The following is a 23,719-nucleotide window of genomic DNA, read 5'->3' as shown; positions in this document are numbered from 1 at the left end:
ACCTGCCCTGCTCCGTTCGGACTGGAAGAAAGAGGCCCTAACACGAAAGGGCACCTTTCTTCACAGGAATTTAAAGTAGCTCAAATTGCACACGTGAAATGGATAGAGAAGACTCCCCAGGGTCCTCCCGGGCATTCATCTAGTCTGTCCTAGATCACAGTTGTAGAGGAGCAGAGGGGGAAACCTATCAAGCGGTGGAACCGGACTGAAATCAAATAAGAAACCCTGGTTTGCTGCAGCTTCAAGACGTGGGTCCCTGTAGCTACTGCAAGGGTTCTGGGATCAGTAAGCCAGCTGCGTTCTGAACCACTGAGAATGAAGTGGAAAAGCAGCCTCACCGTTCAATGCCCCAGAAAACCTATCCCTACCTATGCCGCTGCCGCACCCAAGCTAGTGTTCTAGTGGGTAAGACTGGGTTCTTACCCTCGGGTAGTTCCCATTCTAATGAGGTTCACAGACTCGTATTAAGAGATGATTAAAATACAATCACATAAATTAAACAAGCCTCAGAATGACATGGAGGAATATATTTTACTTATCCTAGTAGCCAATAGACTACATTAAAAAACTGGAGGAGGTCCATCAAAAATAAGCCCGTGAGCTGGGTGTGGTGGTTTGCCCCTGCGATCCCAACATTGAGACGGTAGAAGCAGGACGATCAGGAGTTACAGCGGCACGAATATTTATTAAACAAATAAATAGCCAATGATCCTTATACAAAGAGCAGTAGCCACAAGAATGGAAAAGATGGGTGGGGGCTAGGGAAAAGATGGTGCTCTTCCAAAAGACCTAAATCAGTTCCCAGCACCCACATGAACTAGTTCACAATTGCCTGTAACTCCAGTCCCAAGGGTTCTGATGCATACATACATACATACATACATACATACATACATACATACATACACACACATACATAATTTTAAAACTTCAACAACAGAATGGAAAAGAGAAGACAGGGCTCAGTGTTTAAAAGTACTTGCTGCTCTTCCAGAACCACTTCAACTGGTTAACAACCACCTATAACTCCAGCTTGGGTGGGGGATACGGTGGGGCCTTCGCTGGCCTCCATGGGCACCTGCACACAGGTGATATACACAGGCTCACACACATACACATAAATGTTTTTTTAAATATAAATAAAGGAGAGAGAGAGAGTGGGCTCAGAAGACGTACAGTCAACAGGATTCGGTGAGTCACTGGATTTGGGGAGACGGTCTAAGGGAAAGGATGAGTTGAGGGTGACTCGTAAGTGATGAAAGATGGTTAGAGGGATCTGGTGTCACAATGGCCGAGGTAGTAAAGATTAGCCAGAGGCGGGTAGAGTATGCTAAGAACTGAATATAACACCTTGATTTTGCAACTAGGAGGTGTCCAGTGATCTTTGCCAGGGAAGCTTCAGACAAGTAGGAGCTTATAGTATCTTCAAGAGTGAGCATGGGGTAAGGACAAGTATAGATAGGATCCTGGCTCTCATACGGAAATAGCGTTTAGCTTTATGACTAACAGTTGAAGGCAGCACACGGTGGGCTGCATCTCTACTCTTATTTGCAGGAGGAACAGCCTGGGAGAAAAGGGTTATATACTGGTGGTTATTCGGATCTGTAGCGTAACTGAGGGAGTTATCCTCAGATGGAACTGAGCAACAGACGCTCATACCCACAGCCTCAAGATACACTCTAGTCCTGAGGCATAAACTTGTCTCTGACTGTGTAGACTCTTTAGACCTGTAGTCCTTGGTTCCTCTAGTAAACAGGGGACAGAGACATATATAGTTAGGCTGCAAGTGCAATTTTTTTTTTCTTTTTTTTTTTTTTGTCTATGTGAATCCAAGTCCCCGGTGCCTCTTTTTTGTCGGTCTTGCTACAGAGCCTTGTTATGTACCTCAGGCTTCCTTGAACTTGAAACCATCTTTCCTCGGCCTCTAAAGTGCTGGGATTACAGCACCACTATGGCAGTCCTATTTGCCTGCTGTTTTGTAGTGGAAAACAAGGATGTGGGATTGGAGCTCAGTGCTTGCCAAGCATGTGTGAGGCCCTAGGTTAAATGCCCAAGAATGTATCTAAGCACCAACTTAGATTGTGTGCTTCTATAATTCTCAAACACTAGAGTCTGGGGAGGGGTTTGCCATGAGTTCAAGGCCATCCAGGGATGTACAGAAAAAAAACTGTTTCAAAAAAAAAAAGTAAAATAAAATAATTTTTTTTTAAAAAATCAAGAGAAATCTAGGCACGGTAGAACACTTACAGTTCCAGTACTTGAGGGTTGGAGAAGCAGACGGATCAGGAGCCTAGAGCCAATCTTGGCTCCACAGTGAGTTCTACAGCAGCCCTCAAGAAACCAAGAAGAAAGGATGCTGTGAAAATACCGTGGCCATCTTCATTACTGGCACTTGCTGCAAGAGTGCAAGAGCCTGAGCTAGATTGTCAGCGACTGAGCTAGACTGTCAGCAACTGAGCTAGGCCATCTCTAGCATCTTTGGAAAAGACTCGGGTGTGGTGTCACTCATCCACAATCCCCACACTGAGGGCAGAGACAAAGGATTCCCCTGCTGGCCAACCAGTCTAACCAAATCAGTTAACTCTAGGTATACTGAGAAACCCTACCTCAAAAAAAAAAAAAAAAATGCAAAGCAATTTCAAAAGAAACCTTTAGGGTTTTATTTTGGATTTTTGAGACAAAGTTTCTCTGTGTAGCAAGCGCTGGTTGGGGTGGGCTTTGGTAATGCAGCTGTCTTTGAGTCATTTCTGCTCCTGTAAGTAACCCCTCCCCCACGTTCCTATAATTAACCCCAATAAAAGTCATTGGTTCATCAAGTTGGACTTAGTTGATATTTATGTTTTGGTCTGCCTTGGGATCCCTATCTGGGGTGGGAAAAGTTGTGTTGAATCTCCCCAGGAAAAGTATATATAAATACAATTACACATGTGCATACGTGCACACACATGAACACATGCACGTACAAAAAGAAGAAAAAAAAACACAACAAAAAGAGAGAATAGACAATTCCACTGAGACAAGTTCTCATGTATCCTAGGATGGCTCCAAATTCACCATGTAGCTGTTGTCTCTACCTTCCTTGGTGCTAGCAAGACAGGAGTCTATAAAACTAAGGCTTGAGGTCAAACCCAGGGCAACACCCATGCCAGACAAGCATTCTACCAACTGAAGTACATCTCCAGACTAATCTGAGGTTTGTGACCTAAGATATTTCCAGGAGCTATAATCCGAAATCTAAATATTTCTTATCTTCTGGGGATAAAAATACCTTAATTAATGTAGTCAATACTCAACTGATATCTGATGTCCAGATGTTTCCAGAATGTATACTATGCAATCTCAAGAGGTTCACCTTTAAAGACAAGGAGACAGCCTGACAGTTAACTAGAAGAAAATACAAGGTCCAGAAAAGGGGACTAGCCACAATCCAATATATTGATTAAATGTATTTGACAAAAACTCTGTAGCTGTTAATTACAAAGGAGACCTATGGGGGCCTGGAGAGATGGCTCAGCTGTTTAGAGCACTAACTGCTCCTACCAGCAAGCCTGAGTTCAATTCCCAGCACCAACCTCTCACTCACAATTGTCTGTAACTCCAGTTCTAGGGGATCTGACACCCTCACATAGACATACATGCAGGCAAAACAGCAATGCACATAAAATAAAATAAATAAATCATAAAAAAGAGAAATGTCACCTATCACTGAATGTAAAGACAAAGATGAAATCTAAGTAACAGTAAGGCTATTGGCTCAGTTCCCATCATAGAAACCTCCAACCCTTTCCTTCTGTCTTCTCTCCTAAAGCTCTCTGATAATTATTGGGGCAGAGGAACGGGTTTGGGAGAATATGTAAGCTGTTCAATCTTAAAGTATGGTCAGAATAGACAGAGTATGGACAGACAATGAACACGAAGTACCCAAGGTGCTGGAACATGGGCTTTAAGTAGGGTGTGTTGGGAGTGGTGTGACAACACCAAGCTACGGGGCTACATGAATCACATGTATTAATTCCGTCAGCAGCCACTACATAAGTAGATGGGAAAAAGCATGTCTGGGGCAGTTTTATCCTACCACGCCCTCCTACAACATTCCCCGTAACCCTCAAGCCTCAGTGCCTAGAGCTGAGCGGGACAAATTAAGATTTCGTCAGAAAAATGGACTCCTGCCACTTTTCACACCAATTACTCTTGATCAGTTAAATATTGAGTTCATGTTATGGGACATGATGGCTGAGAGGACGCTACTTGCCCTACTGAATTGTAAAGGTGAGAGATCCTACACTCAGATTCAAAGACAGCGTGTGTGGACAACAACAGATGTGGCCATGGAGTCAGGCCCGGCCTCCCGCCCCCACCCGCACTGTTAGTGTTCTTAGGGGCCAGACTTCATCACCGACACCCCGCCCACTTTTCTGCCGGAAGCGGAAACGCCTCTCGCTCCGGAGACTTTCCGGCTCCCTATTTCCGGAAGTGGAGCCGCTCCATTCTCCCTCGCCATGGCGCTTGCCGTGTTGCGCGTACTCGAACCCTTCCCGACTGAGACACCACCATTGGCAGTGCTGTTGCCGCCTGGGGGCCCGTGGCCAGCGACGGGGCTGGGCCTGGTGCTGGCGCTGCGGCCAGCGAACGAAAGTCCTGCGGGGCCCGCGCTGCTCGTGGCGGCCGTGGAAGGGTCGGGCGCCCAGTGCGAGCAGCGAGGGCTCGGGCCTCCGTCCCTGCTGGTGAGCCGCGCGCTACTGCGGATCCTAGCTCTGGGCCCCGGGGCGCGAGTGCGAGCGCGGCCTGTGCGGCGGCCTCCGGCCTTGGGCTGGGCGCTGCTTGGCATGTCTCCGGGGCCTGGACTTGGGCCTCGAGTCGGGCCTCTGCTGGTGCGCCGCGGGGAGACACTACCCGTGCCCGGTTCGCGAGTGTTAGAGACGCGACCGGCCTTGCAAGGGTTGCTGGGCCCAGGGACACGGCTGGCTGTGACTGAGCTCCGGGGGCGTGCCAAACTGGGCCCGGAGAGTAGGGACCACAACCATCCCCCACCCCCGCCAGTAGTATCCTCCTTTGCAGTTTCCCACTCAATCCGGCAACTCAAAGGAGTTCTGGGAGGGACTGGAGACGCACTAGGTGTGAGCCGGAGCTGTCTCCGGAGTCTCGGGCTTTTCCAGGGCGAATGGGTATGGGTGGCCCGAGTCGGAGAGTTACCAAACACCTCCCAGCCGCACTTGGCTCAAGTACAGGTTCTAGAGCCTCGCTGGGACCTGTCAGAGAGACTGGGACCCAACTCTGGGCAGCTGGGAGAGCCACTCGCGGACGGACTGGTGTTTGTGCCTGCCACTCTGGCTTTTAATCTCGGCTGTGACCCCCTGGAAGTGGGAGAGCTCAGAATCCAGGTCAGGAATGCTTCCTTTTCCTTCTGTCCCCTTCTCTGTCTTTACTGAATTGGAAGGCTAAAGCTGTAGAATTTATATTCCCCCGTGCCTTACATTTGGACTTTGCGTTTAAAGTCTCTTAGTCTCTTGTTTACTCATTTTCTATTATCCAACTGTCTTTCATGTGTTCAGGTGAAAGGTGAGGTTCCCTGTCAAGTACCAGATCTGTATACTCCAGTCAGTAACTGGGTTGGTACATTAGAATGCTATCTTGGTACCTTTGCCTTCCACTTTTCCTTGACTGACTTCCTGTTCTAGCTTTATCTGATAGAGCTACTACCATTTATTTCAAGGCCTACCTAAAAAATGACGCCTCCTGCATAAATCTTTTCATGATTTCATAACCACAACTTTAACATCATTTCTTCCTCCTCTAGCCTTTTCAATCTTTGTTAGGATATATATCTTATTTTTATGATTAAACACTGTCTAGTCCTCAGTTGTATATTGTACATTCCTTGAAAGGGCTCTTTGTTATCTTTGGCACTCATGTTTAATATCTCTTATTAAATACATTTAAGAGAAGTTCTTGAAGTGTTTGGTTTCTGCCTTTAATTTTAAAAATATAGTTGTGCTTGGGGGACGGTTACCGTTTAGTTTCTAATCATGTACATGTATGGTTTAGCTTGGTGCTGGCTTGAAGGAAGCCAGTAGCCACTTAAAATTAATTTAAGTAGTTAACAGCAGTTCTGGAGTTGATTTAACCTTCTTCATGCCCACTTGCCCATCAGTGTAGAAATGCCTATGAGGTGAGTGGCCAGTTAATACTGTGAGATGGACCTAGGGTGTGGCTCAGTGAAAGAGCACTTGCCTAACACCCAAACCAGATAGAGAAAACACGTCCACTAAGATGTCCATGTGAGAACAGTGGACGGCTCCCTTCTGAAAGAGACAGGGATGGTGGAGGTCAGTCAGCTGAACCAGCCTTTTAGTGGTATCAGGACATACCTATACCTGGCTGTGGTTCTAGAGAAGCTGGTACAAAAATCATCTGGTTGAAGGTCAACCTGAGCCTTAGAACAAGACAACAAAACCATCCTTTTCCCATGACCAGAGTTTTGTCACCGAAGACCACTTCCTGTTGATTCTGTAGCTGCCTGCTGTCATTCCTAGAGCTTGTAGAGGCAGGGCAGTTGCTGCATGCTTGTAATCCCAGCACTTGGGAGGTGGAGGTGGTGGAGGGAGAATTAGGAACTCAAGTGCATTCCCACCAACAAAACTACCAATCTGGGCTACATGAAACTGTCTCAACAACAGACAGAAAAATGGGACTTAACAGAAATACTTTTTTTTTGCACCTCACTGGCTTTGGAGTGACAAGTATCAAAAGCCCAGAAAGCTTGTCTTTACAGGCAGCTTTGGAACCAGAGTGGAGTTGGTACACAGCAGAAGGAGAGCTTTTGATTTCCTAAGGGTAACAGAGGTCTGCAGTTTGGCTATCTCAGATCACTAGCCTTGATTCAGGAAAGACAAAAGGCTCATGTAGGTACTGGCTGCTAAGAGTGTAAACCTGACTCCTTGGAGGTTTGTAAAGTAGTGACTGTTTCTCCGTTAGAGGTATTTAGAAGGCTCCATTGCCCCTGAGGACAAAGGAAGCTGTTCGCTGCTGCCTGGGCCTCCGTTTGCTCGAGAGTTACACATTGAAATTCTGTCCTCACCTCACTACAGTGCAAGTGGAAATTATGACCGTGTTCTCTACCAGCACTTTTGTACACCCAGGTCAGCTGAATGGAAAAGAGTACCTCACCTTGTCCCCTTCCTCCCATCCCATATCTCAGATCCAGGCACCCAAGCTACTGGCTTAAGAGAAGTCACATTATAGGCAGTGTTGTGGCAGAGAGCCTTTGAGTAAGCATGAAGTGAATTGGGACATCCAAAAAAAAAAAAAGACTGGTCAAAGAACTCCAAGAGAGCCAGGAGCCTTCTCCAAGCTCTGGTCTCGTGTCTAGTCTCTCCCCAGCATGGACTAAGTCTTAATTGTCCCTAGATCATTACCGGGAACCTGTGGGTCTTATTGGAAGGAGGCCCAGTTGTGTCAGGAACACACGCCTGACTCCTGCTGTGAGCTGACCAAGGCCACTGTTGTTGCAGGGTGGTCCAGGAAGGGGATGTTCTGTGTGTATCAACAGCTGGGCAAGTTGAGATCCTGGAAGAAAGCCTGGAGAGACTGCCCAGGTATGCCGCTGCCTCCTCATCTCTAGTTCTGATTCATAACCTGAGTGCAACGCCATAGTCTTCTCTCCATAAGTTGTAATAATTTTGTGCCAAAGGATATTCTGTTGTTGCTGGAGAGAGAAATGAAAGCACTTTCTGGTTCCCACATGGATGTAAGCAAAGGCAGGTTAACAATCACCGCCTATGACTGGGGCATGAGTAGAGTGGTGGAGTATGGCCTAATGTGGGGGGAGGGACAGCCATGCTTGAGTCCTATCATATGCAGACACAGCACCAAGTGAATAAACAACACTTCAGTCAGGCTTGAGATACAGCTAAGTGTGGAACACTTGGCTTGCTTGACTGGAGGCCCCGGGTTCAGTTCCCCACACACACAGGCTGGGCATGGTTGTGGACACCTGTAACACTTGGGAGGCAGAGGTAGGAGGATCATGAGTTCAAGGACAGCTTTGGCTTCATGGTAAATTCAAAGCCAGCTCGAGCTTGGGGAAAAAAACCTTAGGCTACTTTGGCCCTCTCTAAAGGGAAGAAAATGTAAATGTACATTTCTACCTTATGGTTTTGGGAATAAAACTTAGGTTATCGGACTTAGCAGTAAGGACCCTTACCTGTGCAATCTTGCTGCCCTTCTCTACTTTTGTTGTTTTTAGATTTACTTAAATTTATTAAGGGGCAGTGATGAGGAAGCACACCTTTAATTCCAACACTCGAGAGGCAGATGGATCTTTGTGAGTTCAAGGAAAGCCTGCTCTACAGAACAAGGTCCTGGACATCCAGAGCTACACAGAGACCCAGTCTTGAAACCTCCTCCCTCCAAAAACTTAAGGAAAAGAGAACCTTTGAGAGTGTCAGGGACTCCAAAGGAGCACTACTCCCCCTGTATTTTATGAGAGCTCAATTGACAGGTAGTAACCCAACTTCCGCAGCTATGATTTGCAGGGTTTCTACCTCGTCCTGTGTCCTGTGCCAAGAGAGACACTTGCCAAGAATGCCTGGCTCATCTCTGTCAACATCCAGAGCTTGGTTCCTGTTGGTGCCCTGTGTTCCCTATCTCAAGATAGAAGTGCTCAGATAAAGGCAGTGTTAGTAACCCTAGTCCACAGCCTGACATCCAGGCTGGTACTCCCCAGTCTCCTGCCTCTGTCTCTCTTGTTTAACAAATGTCTAGGAGCTGGTGCTCTGTTTTTGAGTCAGGATCTTCACTGTGTAGCCTCAAACTCACTATGAAACCCCTAATGACTTTGAACTTGGAGTAATTCTCCAGGCCCAGCCTCCTGAGTGCTAAGATTACCATGCCTGACTTGCTTGTTTCATTCTGAGACAGAGTCTCACTGCATAGCCCCGACTAGCCTAGAGATTACAGGTACTCAATTGCCTCTGTCTCCCAAATTCTGTAACACAGGCTAACCTCAAAATCTGTGTGTGAATAATGGCCTTGAACTTCTGTCTTCCTGCTTCCTCCTGAGTCCTGAGATTCTTTTGGGAGCTAGGCAGTCATTCTACCAACTAAACTAAACCCACAGCCCCTAACTTGGTTTTCTGTAGACCTGCAGACCACCCACACTTAGTACTTACAAAGGAACACAGGTGGTCATTTCTGCATTGTTGCTGACTCAGCTCTACAAACCTGCCCGCCTTCCGGGTGCTGAGCGGGTCCTAAGGAAAGCAGGGTCGGGACAGTAAGTAGGTGAGGCCCAGGGCAGATATAAATGTTTAGGTTACTCGGGCTTGATAAGGTAAACCCAGAGATCTTATATTCTCCAGAGAGGAATTCCATCGTGGGTGGACCCTCCAGCCTTCTCTGTAATCTGTTGCATGAACCAAAGCTACATGGGAGTTCCTCTGTGTGCCCCTCCTGCCTCTGCCTCCAGAGTGCTAAGATTCGGGGTTTACACCCCTACTTGAGGCCTCCCTTATGCTTCAAGGTTATGAATTTGAGTCCATTCTAGGAGACACAGACCTCTATCAAACAAGTGTACGAGTCAGTGGGTTTTGTAGTTACAAAGTCATGTAACCAGCTCTGGTTCTTGAGCTCTCCTAGCCACAGAAAGAAACCGTGGGCACTAAATCATTCCCTCCTCTATGCCCTGTCCTTGGAACCTGGCAGCCCCCAGCCTGCTGAATAAACTCACAAGATACAAAAACACTTATTTTAAAGCTTCATAAATAATTCCAGAATTACTCATCTCACTTTGTAGGCCACCCTGGTCTGTCTTAAGGACCTTCCTGCCTCCACCTGCCTGGAACGAGAGTTAGATGCCATGACTAAAGAATCTAACTTTAGGGCTGGAGAGATGGCAGTTAGGAGCACTGACTGCTCTTCCAGAGGTCCTGGGTTCAAATCCCAGCAACTAATGGTGGCTCACAACCATCTGTAATGGGATCCGGATGTCCTCTTCTGGTGTGTCTGAAGACAGTGACAGTGTACTTATAAACTTAAAATAAATTAAAAAGAAAATAAAAGAATCTAGCTTTAGTAAGAATTTGTTGGGCTATTGAATAAGAATCAAGGGAGGAAACTTGTGCCTGAGATCTGGGACCCTGGTGCAGATCTGTAAGAGAGAGACTGTCCTGGAGCCAAGGGAAATGGCCATAGGTTGCCATGTTTAATGGTGGTGGCTTCACCTTTTGGAGTGGGTAGCTAGGCCTGTATGACTGGAGAGATGCCCTCTGGGCCTATTTGATGGTTGTAATGAGGGGTTGTTCTTCTGCATCCCCTATTTCCTCCCTACCCAGCACCCCACCCTGCCTAGTCAGCCTCAGGGCACTGGCCTATGCAGCTCCTAAGTTGGTCCTCCGTGAGAAAGCTGCCTGCTCTCGGAAAGGTGCAAATGTGGACTCAAGGTCTGGGGTTCACTGACCTTCCTTTCTTACAGGTGGCGGGAGGTGTTTTTCAAAGTGAAGAAAACAGTTGGAGAAGCCCCAGATGGGCCAGCCAGTGCCTTCCTGGCCGAAACCACCCACACCTCTTTATACATGGTAAGACCTTGGGTGGGAGGAGAGCTTCAGAGGGGTAGAGGCACTGTAGAACTTCAGAACATCGGCAGGCTTCTTCCTACTTTGACAGGCTGGTGCCGCCCTGAGTCGCGTTCCACCATTACCTTCAGGAAGGTCCCCACCCTGGGATAGCTTGTCCCCTCCAGGCCTGGAGGCCTTGGTCAATGAGCTGTGTGCTGTCCTGAAGCCTCACCTGCAGCCTGGGTGAGTGAGGCCACACCAGGAGGTGTGAATCCACACTGTGAGAAGGGCCTGCTCCGAGCTTCCCTGCAGAGCAGCATACCTGCTCAGCGCCATCCAGGAAAACAGCTTCCACTCCTCTACCTTGAATCAGGGATCCACAGCAGACTCCCAGGCAGCCTTTCTGAAGCTGCTTCTCTGCATGGGGAGCCCATGATCCATCCTGGCCTTTACCACTACATCCCCCAAAGGACACAGTACCCTATTCCAGTGACCCACGTCCAAATCTAGACCCCTTCGTATGCTTTTCAGACCAGACCTGTCAAGCCAGGTTTCACTAAGGCTCAGGGGTCTGTGGCTGCAAAACACTCTGTGCTTCTGCCAGAGCACCAGAGATGGCATGAGACAGGACCTCAGAGTGTGGGGACTGCCTGGATGGGGGCTAGCGAGGAACAAGGGGACAGGACGCTTATGAGATCCAGGGGTCCCTGTGTTACTGGGGACTTAACACTTAAGCAGAAAGTGGGAGGCAGTATCTGTTCTCTCATTGCAGAGGGACATTGCTCACAGGAACCAGCTGTGTGCTTCTGCGGGGTCCCCCAGGGAGCGGGAAGACCACAGCTGTCAGAGCTGCATGCAGCCGCCTCGGGATCCATTTGCTGAAGGTAAAGGCCTCTGGAGTGAACCCCAGCCCCTTCTGCTGAGCTCAAATTCTGTCTTTCTCTTCCTCTGTGTTCCCTCATTACCATCGGGCAGCCCTAACATTCAGCCCAGTGGTCCAGGCCCGTACATAGTCCCACTGATGCTCAGCTTCTTGTGGGTCCTTTCAGGAAGGGGGTCAGGGCTGCACATTCCAAGCAATGGAAACAGTGGGTAAGCAGAAGCTCCCACCTGGCCAGTGGGCTTCCTTCATTGTCTCTGGTTTACAAAGAAAAGACGGCCTGCATCTTTTGACTCCTCCCCCTTCTCTGACCTGGTAGACTTCTTCCTTCATACAGACCCATCTGGTCTCCTCCCCAGGTGCCTTGCTCCAGCCTCTGTGCAGATAGCAGTAGGGCTGTGGAGACAAAGCTGCAGGCCACCTTCTCCCGGGCCCGCCGCTGCAGACCTGCAGTCCTGCTGCTGACAGCTGTGGACCTTCTGGGCCGGGACCGGGATGGGCTGGGTGAGGATGCCCGAGTTGTGGCCACACTGCGTCACCTCCTCCTCAATGAGGACCCTCTCAGCAGGTACGTATAGAGCAGGCAGCTTATGAGTGGGAAGTTCCCTTTTCAACCTTTCATTCCTCATACCCTTTTCAGAAGTCTCAACTTCTTGTTCTTGGGGCCAATTCTTAGGAGTGTCCAGACATAGGAGGGTGTGGCCTAGCATTTTGAAGGAAACACTAGGTTGATGCCTTTGTCCTCAGTGAGCTCCCCATGTGAAGCACAGAGTCCCCCTTAATGGTATCCCTGCCATCAAGGGATAATGGAGGAATTTTGGATGATGCTCATCCCTACCTGATCTTGACACTACCCCCCACCCATTCCTGTGCACCAGACTCAGGAGCTGCAGCCTTGTTCTTACACCCTGCCCACTTCCCTGTCTGCAGGTGCCCTCCTCTCATGGTGGTGGCCACGACAAGCCGTGTCCAGGACCTGCCCACTGATGTGCAGACGGCTTTTCCTCATGAACTGGAGGTACCGGTGCTGTCCGAGAATCAGCGGCTCAGTGTCCTGAAGGCCCTCACTGCCCATCTTCCCTTGGGCCAGGAAGTCAACCTGTCACAACTGGCTCAGCGCTGTGCAGTGAGTGTCCACACAGGTGCTTGACTCTGGGAGACCTTAGGTTCCTGGTCACACACAGGACTTTGTTTCTGCTGCCCCATGACACTGGAAGCCACCAAAGCCTCTGCTCCAGCTGGAGGCCAGACCCGGGCTCTGCCTCCTATGCCCTACCTATGTGTCCTTTTGTGTAACTCCCTAGGGCTTTGTGGTAGGGGACCTCTATGCCCTTCTGACCCATGCCAGCCGGGCAGCCTGCACCAGGATCAAAGCCTTAGGGTAAGACAACCTCATCACAGGTGACTGGGAAGGTAGGGAAAATGCAATGAAACCCTAGCAGAGAGGGGGGCTCTCTATTTGTAATAGTCTTAATCCATAACCTGGTTGGTCTGGTTCTTTTTTATCCTTAAGGCCGATACTCTCTATGTAGTCTTGGCTGGTCTGGACTCACTGTGTAGACCAAGCTAGTCTTGAACTCATAGAGATCCACCTGCCTCTGCCACATGAGTGCTGGGGTCAAAGGCACAGACTAGAACTCTTAAAAATCTCTAGCCTCAAACTCAGGATGCTGGGGTTGTGGCTGTGAGCCTAGCCCTGCGTTTCTTGTAGTTCGGCAGGTGGTTTGAGTGAGGAGGATGAGGGGGAGCTTTGTGTAGCCGGCTTCCCCCTGCTGGCAGAGGACTTCGGGCAGGCATTAGATCAACTGCAAACAGCTCACTCGCAAGCTGTGGGAGCACCCAAGGTGAGAATCCAGGTCCTTAGAGGTGGGGAAAGAGCTCTCCGTGCATGTCCCTAACCACTGGTCTATCTCCTAGATCCCTTCAGTGTCCTGGCACGATGTTGGCGGGCTGCAGGATGTGAAGAAGGAGATCCTGGAGACCATCCAGCTGCCTCTGGAACACCCTGAGCTGCTGAGCCTGGGCCTAAGACGGTCAGGCCTTCTGCTCTATGGGCCCCCAGGCACTGGCAAGACTCTACTGGCTAAGGCAGTAGCCACTGAATGCAGCCTTACCTTCCTCAGGTTGACAGGGCTTGGAAGGAATGTGGGAGGCTGGGAGCCTTAAAAGGTGGGGGGTTGGGGAGGGGGGACTGTAGCAGGTGGGGGGGTGTCAATGGTTATTACGCATGTCTGATGGGTCACACTTGCTCATTCCATTGCTCAGCGTAAAGGGACCAGAGCTCATCAACATGTATGTGGGCCAAAGTGAGGAGAATATTCGAGAAGGTGAGTGAGCAGAAATAGGCGATCCTCGGGCCCTTCCCCAGATCCCCAGTGGCCTTGTGCCACCATCTTCCCCAGCTGATGCTCATGGTCGGCCCAGCTGGACAACTGTCCGGGCAGAACTGTCAGGCCCATTTGCCATCCTTCTCCCTGACTGAACCTCCTTGATGCACTCTCCTACGAGCCTCTTTCTCAGTGTTCGCCAGGGCCAGGGCTGCTGCTCCGTGCATCATCTTCTTTGATGAACTGGACTCCTTAGCTCCAAGCCGCGGACGGAGTGGAGATTCTGGAGGTGTGATGGACAGGTCAGGGGACGGCAAGGGAATGGAGCCTGGGGCCCAGATGGGAGGAATGTGAGATTAGTCACGTTTGTTTCCAGACCAGGCCTCTTCAGAGAGAAATTCCTGCTCTTCTGGTTCAGAGCCAGAAGGGAAGCTAAAAGGAGTTGGGGACTTTGAGGAGGCCCACCTGTGTGGCAAGGGACATGGGGACCTTGCTGAAGCAGCCTTCAGAGAGAAGCACTGTTAGTCGGCGAGCACAGCAAGGACTCTCTGGCCTTTGCCTTCCCCTCCCATACAGAGTTGTGTCTCAGCTCCTAGCTGAGCTGGACGGGCTTCACAGCACTCAGGACGTGTTTGTGATCGGAGCCACTAACAGACCAGACCTCCTGGATCCTGCCCTTCTGCGGCCTGGCAGGTGAGCATCCTGGCTCTCTCTCCTCTTCGAGGCCCCTTTGCTCCTTAACCTCTATCCTGTGCATCCTTCGCCTCTCGTGGGTGGCCGCCCTGACACGTCCTGTTTCTGTCTCTCTCAAGATTTGACAAGCTGGTGTTTGTAGGGGCTAGTGAGGACCGGGCCTCCCAGCTTCGAGTTCTGAGTGCCATCACACGAAAGTATGCTTTGTCCAAGAGCTCGGGGGGGGGGGGGGGGGGGCTGAGGACGGTCAGGGATATGTACCAGTCAGTGTGGCGTCTGAGGAGGGAGGCAGGCCAGCTTTAACGTCTCTGGTGTGGGTGTCATAGGTTCAAGCTGGAGGCCTCTGTGAGCCTGATGAATGTGCTGGATTGCTGCCCGCCCCAGCTGACCGGCGCTGACCTCTATTCTCTCTGCTCCGACGCCATGATGACTGCCCTCAAACGCAGGGTTCGAGACCTAGAGGAAGGTGAGCCCACTTGCCAGCACTAGATGGGAACCAAGAAGCCAGGGGAGACAGGCCTGGCTCTAAACTTCAGAGGAATGGCTGAGCAGGGGTGCCTCCCCAGGCAGCTCTCCTACCTAGGCATAGACCACAGCCTCTGTTCCTCAGCCTTACTCTTCCTTGCCGCCCCTCAGGGCTAGAGCTGCGGAGCTCAGCGCTGTTGCTCACCATGGAGGACCTGTTGCAGGCTGCGGCCCGCCTGCAGCCTTCAGTCAGTGAGCAGGAGCTGCTACGATACAAGCGCATTCAACGCAAGTTTGCTGCCTGCTAGGAGCTTCTGACACCTGAAGGTACCTGTCACCTGAAGGTTGCCTCCCTCCCTGAGATCCCTTGTGAGCCCTAGAGTGAGGCCCTTATGCTAAGAAGGAGAGGCAGGGCTGACTGCTTGGGGGCTTGGCAGCCTGGAATCTGTGTTGAGGCACCAGTTCTGGGACAGAAAATAAAGTGTATACTGCCCCCTGCTGGTTTTGTGAAAGGTTGAGGTGCAAAAGTCAAGGTTATGGGATGAGGAAGGTCTAGGGAAGGGGTTGTGGGGTGTACAGCACAAGAGCATGTTACTTCTGAAAGAAACACAAGGCACGGGGACCAGAAAGGGCAAATTGTATTGTTGACTCCCTGTTTGCCTGACCCCCACATCTCTGTACCCAGAGGGTAGGGGTCATTGCCTGAGCGGGGGTCTTCTGGGAGCCAAAGCCAAACTCAGTCTTTCTTGAGCACGTGGATGAAGTAGCAGGGAACATAGGCCTGGCCAGGTTTGTAAGGCTTGAAGTCACCCAGGACGCTGTGCTGGCACCTGCCCCCAAAGGCTGCTCGGACCAACTCCGTGAAAGACTCCAAACAGTGTGGGTAGTAAGAAAGCCGGAACTTACTGCAACAGGGCCCCCCAGCCGGTTATTGAGGGCTGCTGACCTCCAGTCTCCCCACCACCACCATGTCCTGCCAAACCAGGCCATACCTGAAGCCAGGAGAGCCATCTCTGCCAGCGCCTGGCACCTGCACTGTGTAGTCCAGGGTTACCATGTGGGCCTTGTTGTTCACTGCCAGCACTGACGTTGTAATGTCCTTGGTCAGGTCACTCTGAGGGCAGTGGTATCAGCTGCATTAGCTTTCATAACCCACCATGCGACTTCTCCAGCTCCTGCTTCCCACTGGGGACCAGCCCAACCTTATAGTAGATGTTCTTCCCTGGGGGTGCGCAGCCTGTGCTGAGGATGTAGTCGTAGTTGCGGTGGTCGATGACCAGCAGGCCCCCAGGCCGCACCATGCTCGCAATGTTCTTTAGCGCCAGCCGGTGCTCACTCTGGTCACCTGGGTACCAGGCAGGGCCACAGATATCATCTGCTTGAGCCTCCAGTACCACTCTCACTCCCTGTCCCTCCCAAGGGCCAGCACTAAAGAGGACAGGCGGACACAGGTCTGCCTTACCACAGCTGCCGGCTGTGGGAGTGGTGAGGCAAGAGCCACAGCCAAGGCCACCAGCTTACCTTTGCAGTCTGGCAAGTGAGCAAAACTGTTCCCAAGGCAGATGACAGCGTCAAAGCCATCTCCTGCTGGTACGTCTTTGTCCAGAGTCAACCAGTTGGCTTCTTCAATGACTAGAGGCCGGGGGAGGAGTCGAGAGTTCTAACACAGCACAGCAGAACCACCTCCACCCAGAGACGTGGGGACTCGTTAGGGACATGAGCAGCGGCATGGGAGAGCCACTGTTGGAAAAGCCAGCTCTCCACTTAGAGTCTTTTGCAGGAAGGAGAGACAGGATTTGGTACACTGGAAAAAATATCCCTGCAGGGCCCAGTATATTGGTGTACACCCCTGCTGGATGGGAAGCCGAGACAGGAGAATCACTTGAACCTAGCCTAGCCAGACCAGGCAGACTGGAAAAACATAAAAAATGCTAACAGTGTAGCTCAGTGGTCACCTGTCCACTTAGCATGCCCAAGTCCAATCGCTAGCACCAAAACTACAACAAACCTGCTCTTACCACCAGGAATCCTACTCTGACGCCAAAACCTTTCTTTTCAGGATGATAACAGGAACCGCACTGTGCCTTGAGGGAACCAGTCAACCCACCCTGCATGGGCAAGCCATGGCAGACAGAAGAGTGACCCTGGAGATGCCCAGGGGGCCTGGCGGGACCAACGTACCCCACTTGTCAAAGGCTGGCTCCTTCCTCCGGTTCCAGCGCTCCTTAAGTGCATATTTCAGCATCTTGTCGCTGGCATCCACACTTGTCACGCTAAAGCCCTCCTCCACCAGCATAATTGAGTCCACTCTGGATGAGGTCAGAGATAAGGGACTGAGAGGCCCCGTCAGAGGGGCCTGGGAAGCCAAATGTGCAGGACGTTTCCCCAGATAGAACATTCTGGAGTCCATTCCTCTGCTTCCTGTCCCAGGTCATATATACTGACCTCAGATGACCCCTTAAAAATTTTTCTTATCAGGTAGTAAAGACATTTTGAAAGGTTTTTTAGCCTGGCTTAAATAGCGAGTTCCAGGACAGCTGGGGCTACAAAGAGAGACTCTGTTTAAAAAAAAAAAAAAAAATCAAAATTTTGTGTGTCTCGCCTGAATATGTGTGTCATGCATGCCTTGTGTCTGCAGAAGCCAGGGGAGGGTGTTGAGCACCAAACTTGGGTCACCTGTAAGAACATAAGCCACCTCCCCATCCTCCTCATATTAGAGATAGGGTCTCGAAGTGTAGCCTTGGATGGCCTGGAACTCACAGAGATCCACCTATTTAGGCCTCCCCGAGAGCTGGGATTAAATATATGTGCCACCACGCCGGGCAGCAACACTTTAAATTTTCAGTTTAAATTATGTATGTGTATGTGTGGGTGCAGTGCCCTACACGGCCAGTAGGGGACGCTGGCTTCCCTTGAATGGAATTACAGGCGCTTAACCTGACATGCTTGTGCCCCTGGAAATGAACAGTCAGAGGTGTCCGTATGTGTGCTGAGTTGGGAGTGTGGGCCAGACACTATCCTGGTCTGTATCCTCTCCACCAATTGGAGGCCTTTTATCTCTTGGAAATGAGTTTCTTTAGTACTGGTCAGAGAAAACCACTGTTTACCCCAGTTTGCAACACATGCACCCAAACTCCTGGCACAGCACTTGGCTGTGCAAACGTGCCACAAATGTTCTGTTCACACTGCCAGAGGCCATCGCAGGAGAAACAACACTGGAGCCAAGGACCCAGCTTGACCCAAAGCTCAGCTTTTGCTCTGTCCCTTCTCTCCTCACACCCCGGCCCTGAGTCTCCCTGGTCCGCTCCCCACATTGGTTCGGTGGATGCTCTCACCATGCCCATTCTACCCTGATGAACAAGGACTCGAGCCCCTCCTACTGCCTCCCAGGCTCCGCGAGGGCTGCCCCGACTGGCTTTCCTATGGCGCAGCGGTCCTAGTCAAGCTGGCTCATTCGGACTCACCCTGTGCCACAGGCCACGTCCAGCACCCGGTGGCAACCGTGCTGGCGCAGCAGCCCAAGCAACCACGCCTTGTACTCTGCAGTACGGCTGCGGGTGTCCCCGATGTACAGCTGCCACACACGTGCGGCCTCCCCATCCGCATACTGGTCGGGGAGCCCTTCGGCCGCCACCCCCAGGGAGCGGGTACGGTACACACTGTCCGCCATCCTGACAGGCACCTGGCTCTCGCGCCAGGAGCTCCGCACTTATAGTCTTCGGGCAGGGCGGCCCCACCCGGCCAATGGCAGGTGAGCGCAGGGACACGCCCCTGCTGTGCCCTGGGCCGGAGCCAGGCGGGCTGCCCCCGCAGTGAGGAGGGCTCAGCCCAGAAATCCTGGACCTGGCTTTCTCATAGTAAGATAGGTCAGATAGGACGCACCAGGGTGGCCAGGAGGAACTAACAAAGCAATGAGAGACCACCCCACCCCTACCCAAGTAGGAAAGGGAAGACTAAAACCTACCCAAAGCAGAATTAGACAATGCCCAGCACGGTAAGGTGTCTACATAATCCCTACATGTCATTTAGTGGAGGGAACACTCCACTAATCAGTCTTTGAGAAAGATGCCGAACTGCCCATCCAAGTACAAGAGTACACCTGGAAATAGGGTGCATCTCTCTAGGTGACAGCATCAGGCCCTTCCCTCCCACCTCAACTGCTTGAACCTTCTCAGGTTGCCTGGGCCTTCCGGTTCCTTCACATGGGAGATATATATATATATATTGCATTCTCCTAAAGGCTGAGTGTAGTAAGGTTGAGGCAGGAGGATTATTTGTGCTCAAGAATTGGAGAACCATCAGGGAAACATAACAAAGCTATCTGCTTTTCATGGGGGCGCCTTCAGGGAGAGTTCGGGGTCAGCGCCCCAGCTCTGACTAGCATAATTTCATGACTCGAGGGTCAATTTGGTTCATTCGCTCACCCTTTTTGCCCCACTAAGGACAAGAACCCAGAAGGGCTAAAGTCGGTTCTGGAAGATGTGTGCGACAAAGACTCACATGTGGAGAAAACCCTCCTCCTCCCACCCCTCCCCTGCCCATATACTTCCAACTCCACAAAGATTAGTTACAGCGAGAGACTAAAGGAGTTTCCCTCTCTTAGCTTTTCTGATGTAGGGAGGACCCTGGAGATAAAAGTTCACCCACAATTGTGTGACCTAACTTTTTTATACTGTGTATGGTTGTTTTGACTTCATATGTCAGTACCTGTCTGGTGTCCATGGAGACCAGATAGAGCAACAGATATCCTGAGAAGTTATAGACAGTTGTAAGCCACTGTGGAGGTGTTGGGGATATTGGACCCTACAGAGGAGCAAGTATTTCTGTTGTTATTGTGAGCAAAGGTTCTCTGTGTAGCCCTGGCTGTCCTAGAACTCACTCTGTAGACCAGGCTGGCACTGAACTCAGAGATCTGCCTACCTCTGCCAACACCCTAGCTGCAGATAGGGCTATAAATGGCTGACCTATCTCTCCAGCTCACATTTTTTACCTTTGTTAGCACAGAGCCAATCTCAAATGGTTCTGTCCAGGTTCGGCCTCAGGGACTCAAATGTCCCTACACACAGGACTGACACTAGGCTCAAAAAGACTCACTAGGCTTCGTGTGATGGTATGTGCCTGTGAGTACTGTACTTAGGAGCTGAGGACAGAAAAGCTGGAGTTCAAGGTTGCTCTAGGCTACAAAAAGTTGAAGGTAAATCTGGCTCCATCAATCCAAAGAGCAGAGGGGAGAAATTGCATTTGGGAATTTCAAGTCAATCCAATGCCATGTATCAAAAACATTTTGGGGGTAAGCCAATCAACCTTAGACTTTTTGAATCGCATTGAACATCTGAAGTGGTATCTTTTCATTTCTTTACTTGGGTTTGGGGAGTCAGGGGTAGTGATGCATGCTTCTATTGGTTTTTGAGACAAGGTTTCTCTGTGTAGTCCTGGCTGGCCTTGAACTCAGAGATCAGCTTGCTTCTGCCTCTGAGTGTTGGGTTTAAAGGAAAATCGCCACCACTCAGCTAAATATACATCTTTAATCCCAGCACTCAGGAGGCAGAGGCGGTTGGATCTCTGTGTGTTCCTAGACAGCCAGGGCTATATAGAAATCTTGTCTCAAAAAGCAACAACAGCAACAAAATGTCTGTGTTCAGAAAAAGGCAGGTGAGACTCAGTTATCTCCCTCCATGCTGGTTCCAGAATTCACACACAGGTCATCAGGCTTGGCAGCAAGCCCCTTTGTCTTTTGAACCATCTTGCTGGCCTGTTTGTTGTTTTAGACCAGCGGTTCCCAACCTTCCTAATGCTGTGATATTTCCTAACACAGTTCCTCCTGTTGTAAAATTATCCCATTGATACTTCAGACCTGTAACTTTGCTACTGTTGTGAATCATAATGTAAATATCTGATATACAAGAGTTTGATATGTGACCCTAAAGGGGTTGTGACACACAGGTTGAGAGCCATTGTTTACAGTTTTATTAAGTAGCTCAGGCCGTCCTTGCACTGTAGACTCTAGTTTTGAAAGTGAGCCTCTTGCCTCGACTTCCAGGAGGCTGGGGTTATAGTATGAGCCACTATACCTACTCACACAGCCATGAACTCCTGGCATACACCTATAGTCGAAACTACAGATGTAGCTGAGGCAGGAAACCATGGGAGCTCAGGAGTTCAAAGGCTGTTGCCTGAGCAACAGTGAGAACCACCCAAAATTCAAGGAAAGGAAGAATAATTAAGCCGGGCATGGTGGGCAGGCTGACAGGCTGGGGCAGGAGAAGTTCCACCAATTCTGAAAGCGCTGTTGGCTTTTTGCTAAGTTCCAGGCTAGCCTAGAGTATGGAGTGAAGTCACTGCCTCAAAACAAGAATCATTTCCTCAGATGGAAGTTAACACCCTGCAGACTTCTTTCCCAAGAAAGCAAAAGCAACCACCTCTATGAGGTTGCCCCCCCCCCCGCAGTAAAATAATTTTTGTGAGGGTAGGAAGGCTATTTAGAGATGTTGGGGATGAGGATGTTGCTGAACCCAATGCTTCGGTCCTATCATGAGTGCTGTACCACAGGCTAGTTTTGTTTTGAATTCTCTTCTTTTTTTTTTTTCTCACTGTGTAGGTCTGGGACTCCAGGCAAGGCTGCTTCAGCCTCCTAAATGCTGGGATTGCAGGTGTATAACTGTAAAGCTATATACAATTTTTTCTTTGTTTTTGGAGGAGGGCAGGTCTCTCTGTACCTGGCTGGCCTAGAACTTGTATATAGGCCAGGCTGATGTCAAACTTGCAGCAATCCTCCTGCCCCTGCCTAAATGCTGAGATGATGCAAAGCCACACCCAACTAAAAGATGTATTCTTCACAAAAAGCAATTTGTTATTTACCTTAAACTAAAAGAAAATAACTATCCGGCTGGCTGACGCACTGAGCCAATCCATAAGACATGGAACCCTGAGGCAGGCGTGGTAGAGCCCACCTGTGAGGAAAATGTAGCAATAACTCAATGGTAGGGAAAGGACCCATGGAGCCTTTTTTTTAATTTTTAATTTTTGCTGACCATTTCTGTCTTGAAACATGGTCTCACTACGTAGCCCAGGCTGGCCTGTATTAGGGCTGGAGATGTAACCGGGGTATAAAACCACTCACCTTGTATGGTAAAACCCTGAGTTCCAACAAAAACTCCTGAGTAAATTGACAGTCTGAGGATCTAGCAAGTCACTTCTGAGGACAAGCCCCAGGCAGTACGACTGACACCAGAGTCCTGCTCCTTTGTTTGTGGTGTGGGCTCCACTTGGTTTCAGCTAAAGGTACACAAGAGAAGGGCATGGCTTGTGGGTGTAACACAGCTGGTTCACAAGTTCAGGGCCAGCCTTGACTAATAAATTTTAGGTCAGGCTGTGCCAGAGAGACCTGTCAACTAAAAATGCACACACATACCTAAAATGCCAAGCATGGAACCTGCTAGGTCCAAGTCTAGTTGGTTTGTATGGGACTCGCCTAAGTAAGGCCTTCAGGCCTTTCTCCTTTTTTATCAAGGGTTTCCGGTAAGAACCCAGATTAACTCCAGTTCCTACTAATGTTTCTGGGGGTGGCTAAGTTACAAAAGTGTAGGCAACACCCAAATTAAAGGTTTCTATAGTGGAGAGACCAGCTTGGGCAGCCAAATGCTGCCTTTGCCTCTCTGTACTGGGCCAGCTGCCTGCCGGAACTGGCTGGTAGCAGGGGAACTAGCAACAGTGAAACACAAGGTCCTCTGGACCTTAACAAGAGCTTAGGTCAAAGTGCAGCAATCCTGTAACACTGCCCTCAGGCCTTGACCAGACCAGGATTGGGTCACTGGACCAACACCCCTAGGCCCTGATAGGGCTTTGCTTCATCCTACTCAGTATTAATGATGCTCTGTGGACAGATTAAGATGTGCCCTCAAGTGCTGTGGGTTAATGACAGAGATAGAGATCGGCACCAAACGAGATGGTCCAGAGGCCAAGTCCCTGACTCCTAACCCTGAGCCCAGCCCCCTCTGTACCCAATCCCCTGCCAGAACAACATCCAGGAAAGATCCTGCTTCTAGACAGGGATCATCAGCCCTGGGGATGGACAGATGGCTAGACCAGACCAGCACAACTTCAAAGGTCCGTTCTAGGCCCCAACAAAGGAGGAACTTCATTTCACTCTCCACACTTAGGTCCTATCCAGGGCTAGGGGTGGCAGAGCTCATCCCAGGAGCTTCAGGACGGGACCCAAGGGGTCCTATTCAGGATCAGATCAAGAATGTAGGAGTCTCTGTGGGACTAGGCTCCCAGTGGTGGCTGAGCTCTGCAAGTACTTTCCAAGAAGCACTGGCTGCTTCTTGGCTTCTTCATGCTAATGTCGGGGGATGAACTCAGGACCTTCTGTGCTCTGGCCCTGACCTACCCTCCCCAGATCCACTCAACACAGGCTTTCTTCCATGCCTCACCTAACAATGTGCCATCTCCCCAGCCCTTCTGTGATGCAGGCTCTGGGCCACGAACTAGCTCTGTAGCACAGGTAAGACCTGAAGTGCAACCTTCCTGCCTCCGCCCCCCAAGTTTCTGGGACCAACTGTCTTGGTGTTTTCAAGAGTCTTAATGGTGGTGGATCAAGGCCAAGAAACCATATCAATATGAATTTCTGAGTGTCAGGTATAGAAGGGAGAGGCCTTGGTGGCTGCAGAAAGACAATGAACTTTGGAGTCTGAGCCCCGAGTTATACTGTTTACTAACAGGAGGGCTGTGGGTTCATCAGCTGAGCCCACCTTCTCTCAGAACACACTGCAGGTGTCTTAAAGCTTAGAACGAACGCTCTG

At 50.2% G+C, this 23,719-nt stretch overlaps 2 protein-coding genes across 2 annotated transcripts; one reads left to right on the top strand and one right to left on the bottom strand.

Moving 5' to 3' along the window:
• Nucleotides 1-4,499: 4,499 nt before the first annotated feature.
• On the top strand, nt 4,500-17,231 carry PEX6 (peroxisomal biogenesis factor 6; the record flags this gene model as incomplete). The annotated part of the gene is made up of 18 exons (XM_080917240.1): nt 4,500-5,381; nt 6,976-7,139; nt 7,512-7,595; nt 10,472-10,574; nt 10,663-10,796; nt 11,326-11,437; nt 11,793-12,001; nt 12,364-12,559; nt 12,738-12,814; nt 13,145-13,277; nt 13,351-13,556; nt 13,699-13,760; nt 13,954-14,062; nt 14,337-14,453; nt 14,573-14,650; nt 14,780-14,919; nt 15,090-15,245; nt 16,978-17,231. 17 exons carry the CDS (start codon nt 4,500-4,502, stop codon nt 15,224-15,226), a joined length of 2,943 nt encoding a protein of 980 aa, XP_080773366.1. The 3' UTR covers nt 15,227-15,245; nt 16,978-17,231.
• On the bottom strand, nt 15,655-18,588 carry GNMT (glycine N-methyltransferase; the record flags this gene model as incomplete). The annotated part of the gene is made up of 6 exons (XM_080917448.1): nt 15,655-15,823; nt 15,911-16,032; nt 16,121-16,263; nt 16,440-16,550; nt 17,100-17,227; nt 18,383-18,588. The coding sequence occupies 6 exons, from the start codon at nt 18,586-18,588 to the stop codon at nt 15,655-15,657; spliced, it is 879 nt and encodes a 292-aa protein (XP_080773574.1).
• Between the last annotated feature and the right edge of the window lie 5,131 nt (nt 18,589-23,719).

This window comes from Micromys minutus, assembly GCF_963924665.1.
Source record: "Micromys minutus genome assembly, chromosome: 5".
NCBI lineage: Eukaryota > Metazoa > Chordata > Mammalia > Rodentia > Muridae > Micromys > Micromys minutus.
This window is presented reverse-complemented; position numbering and strand designations above follow the sequence as displayed.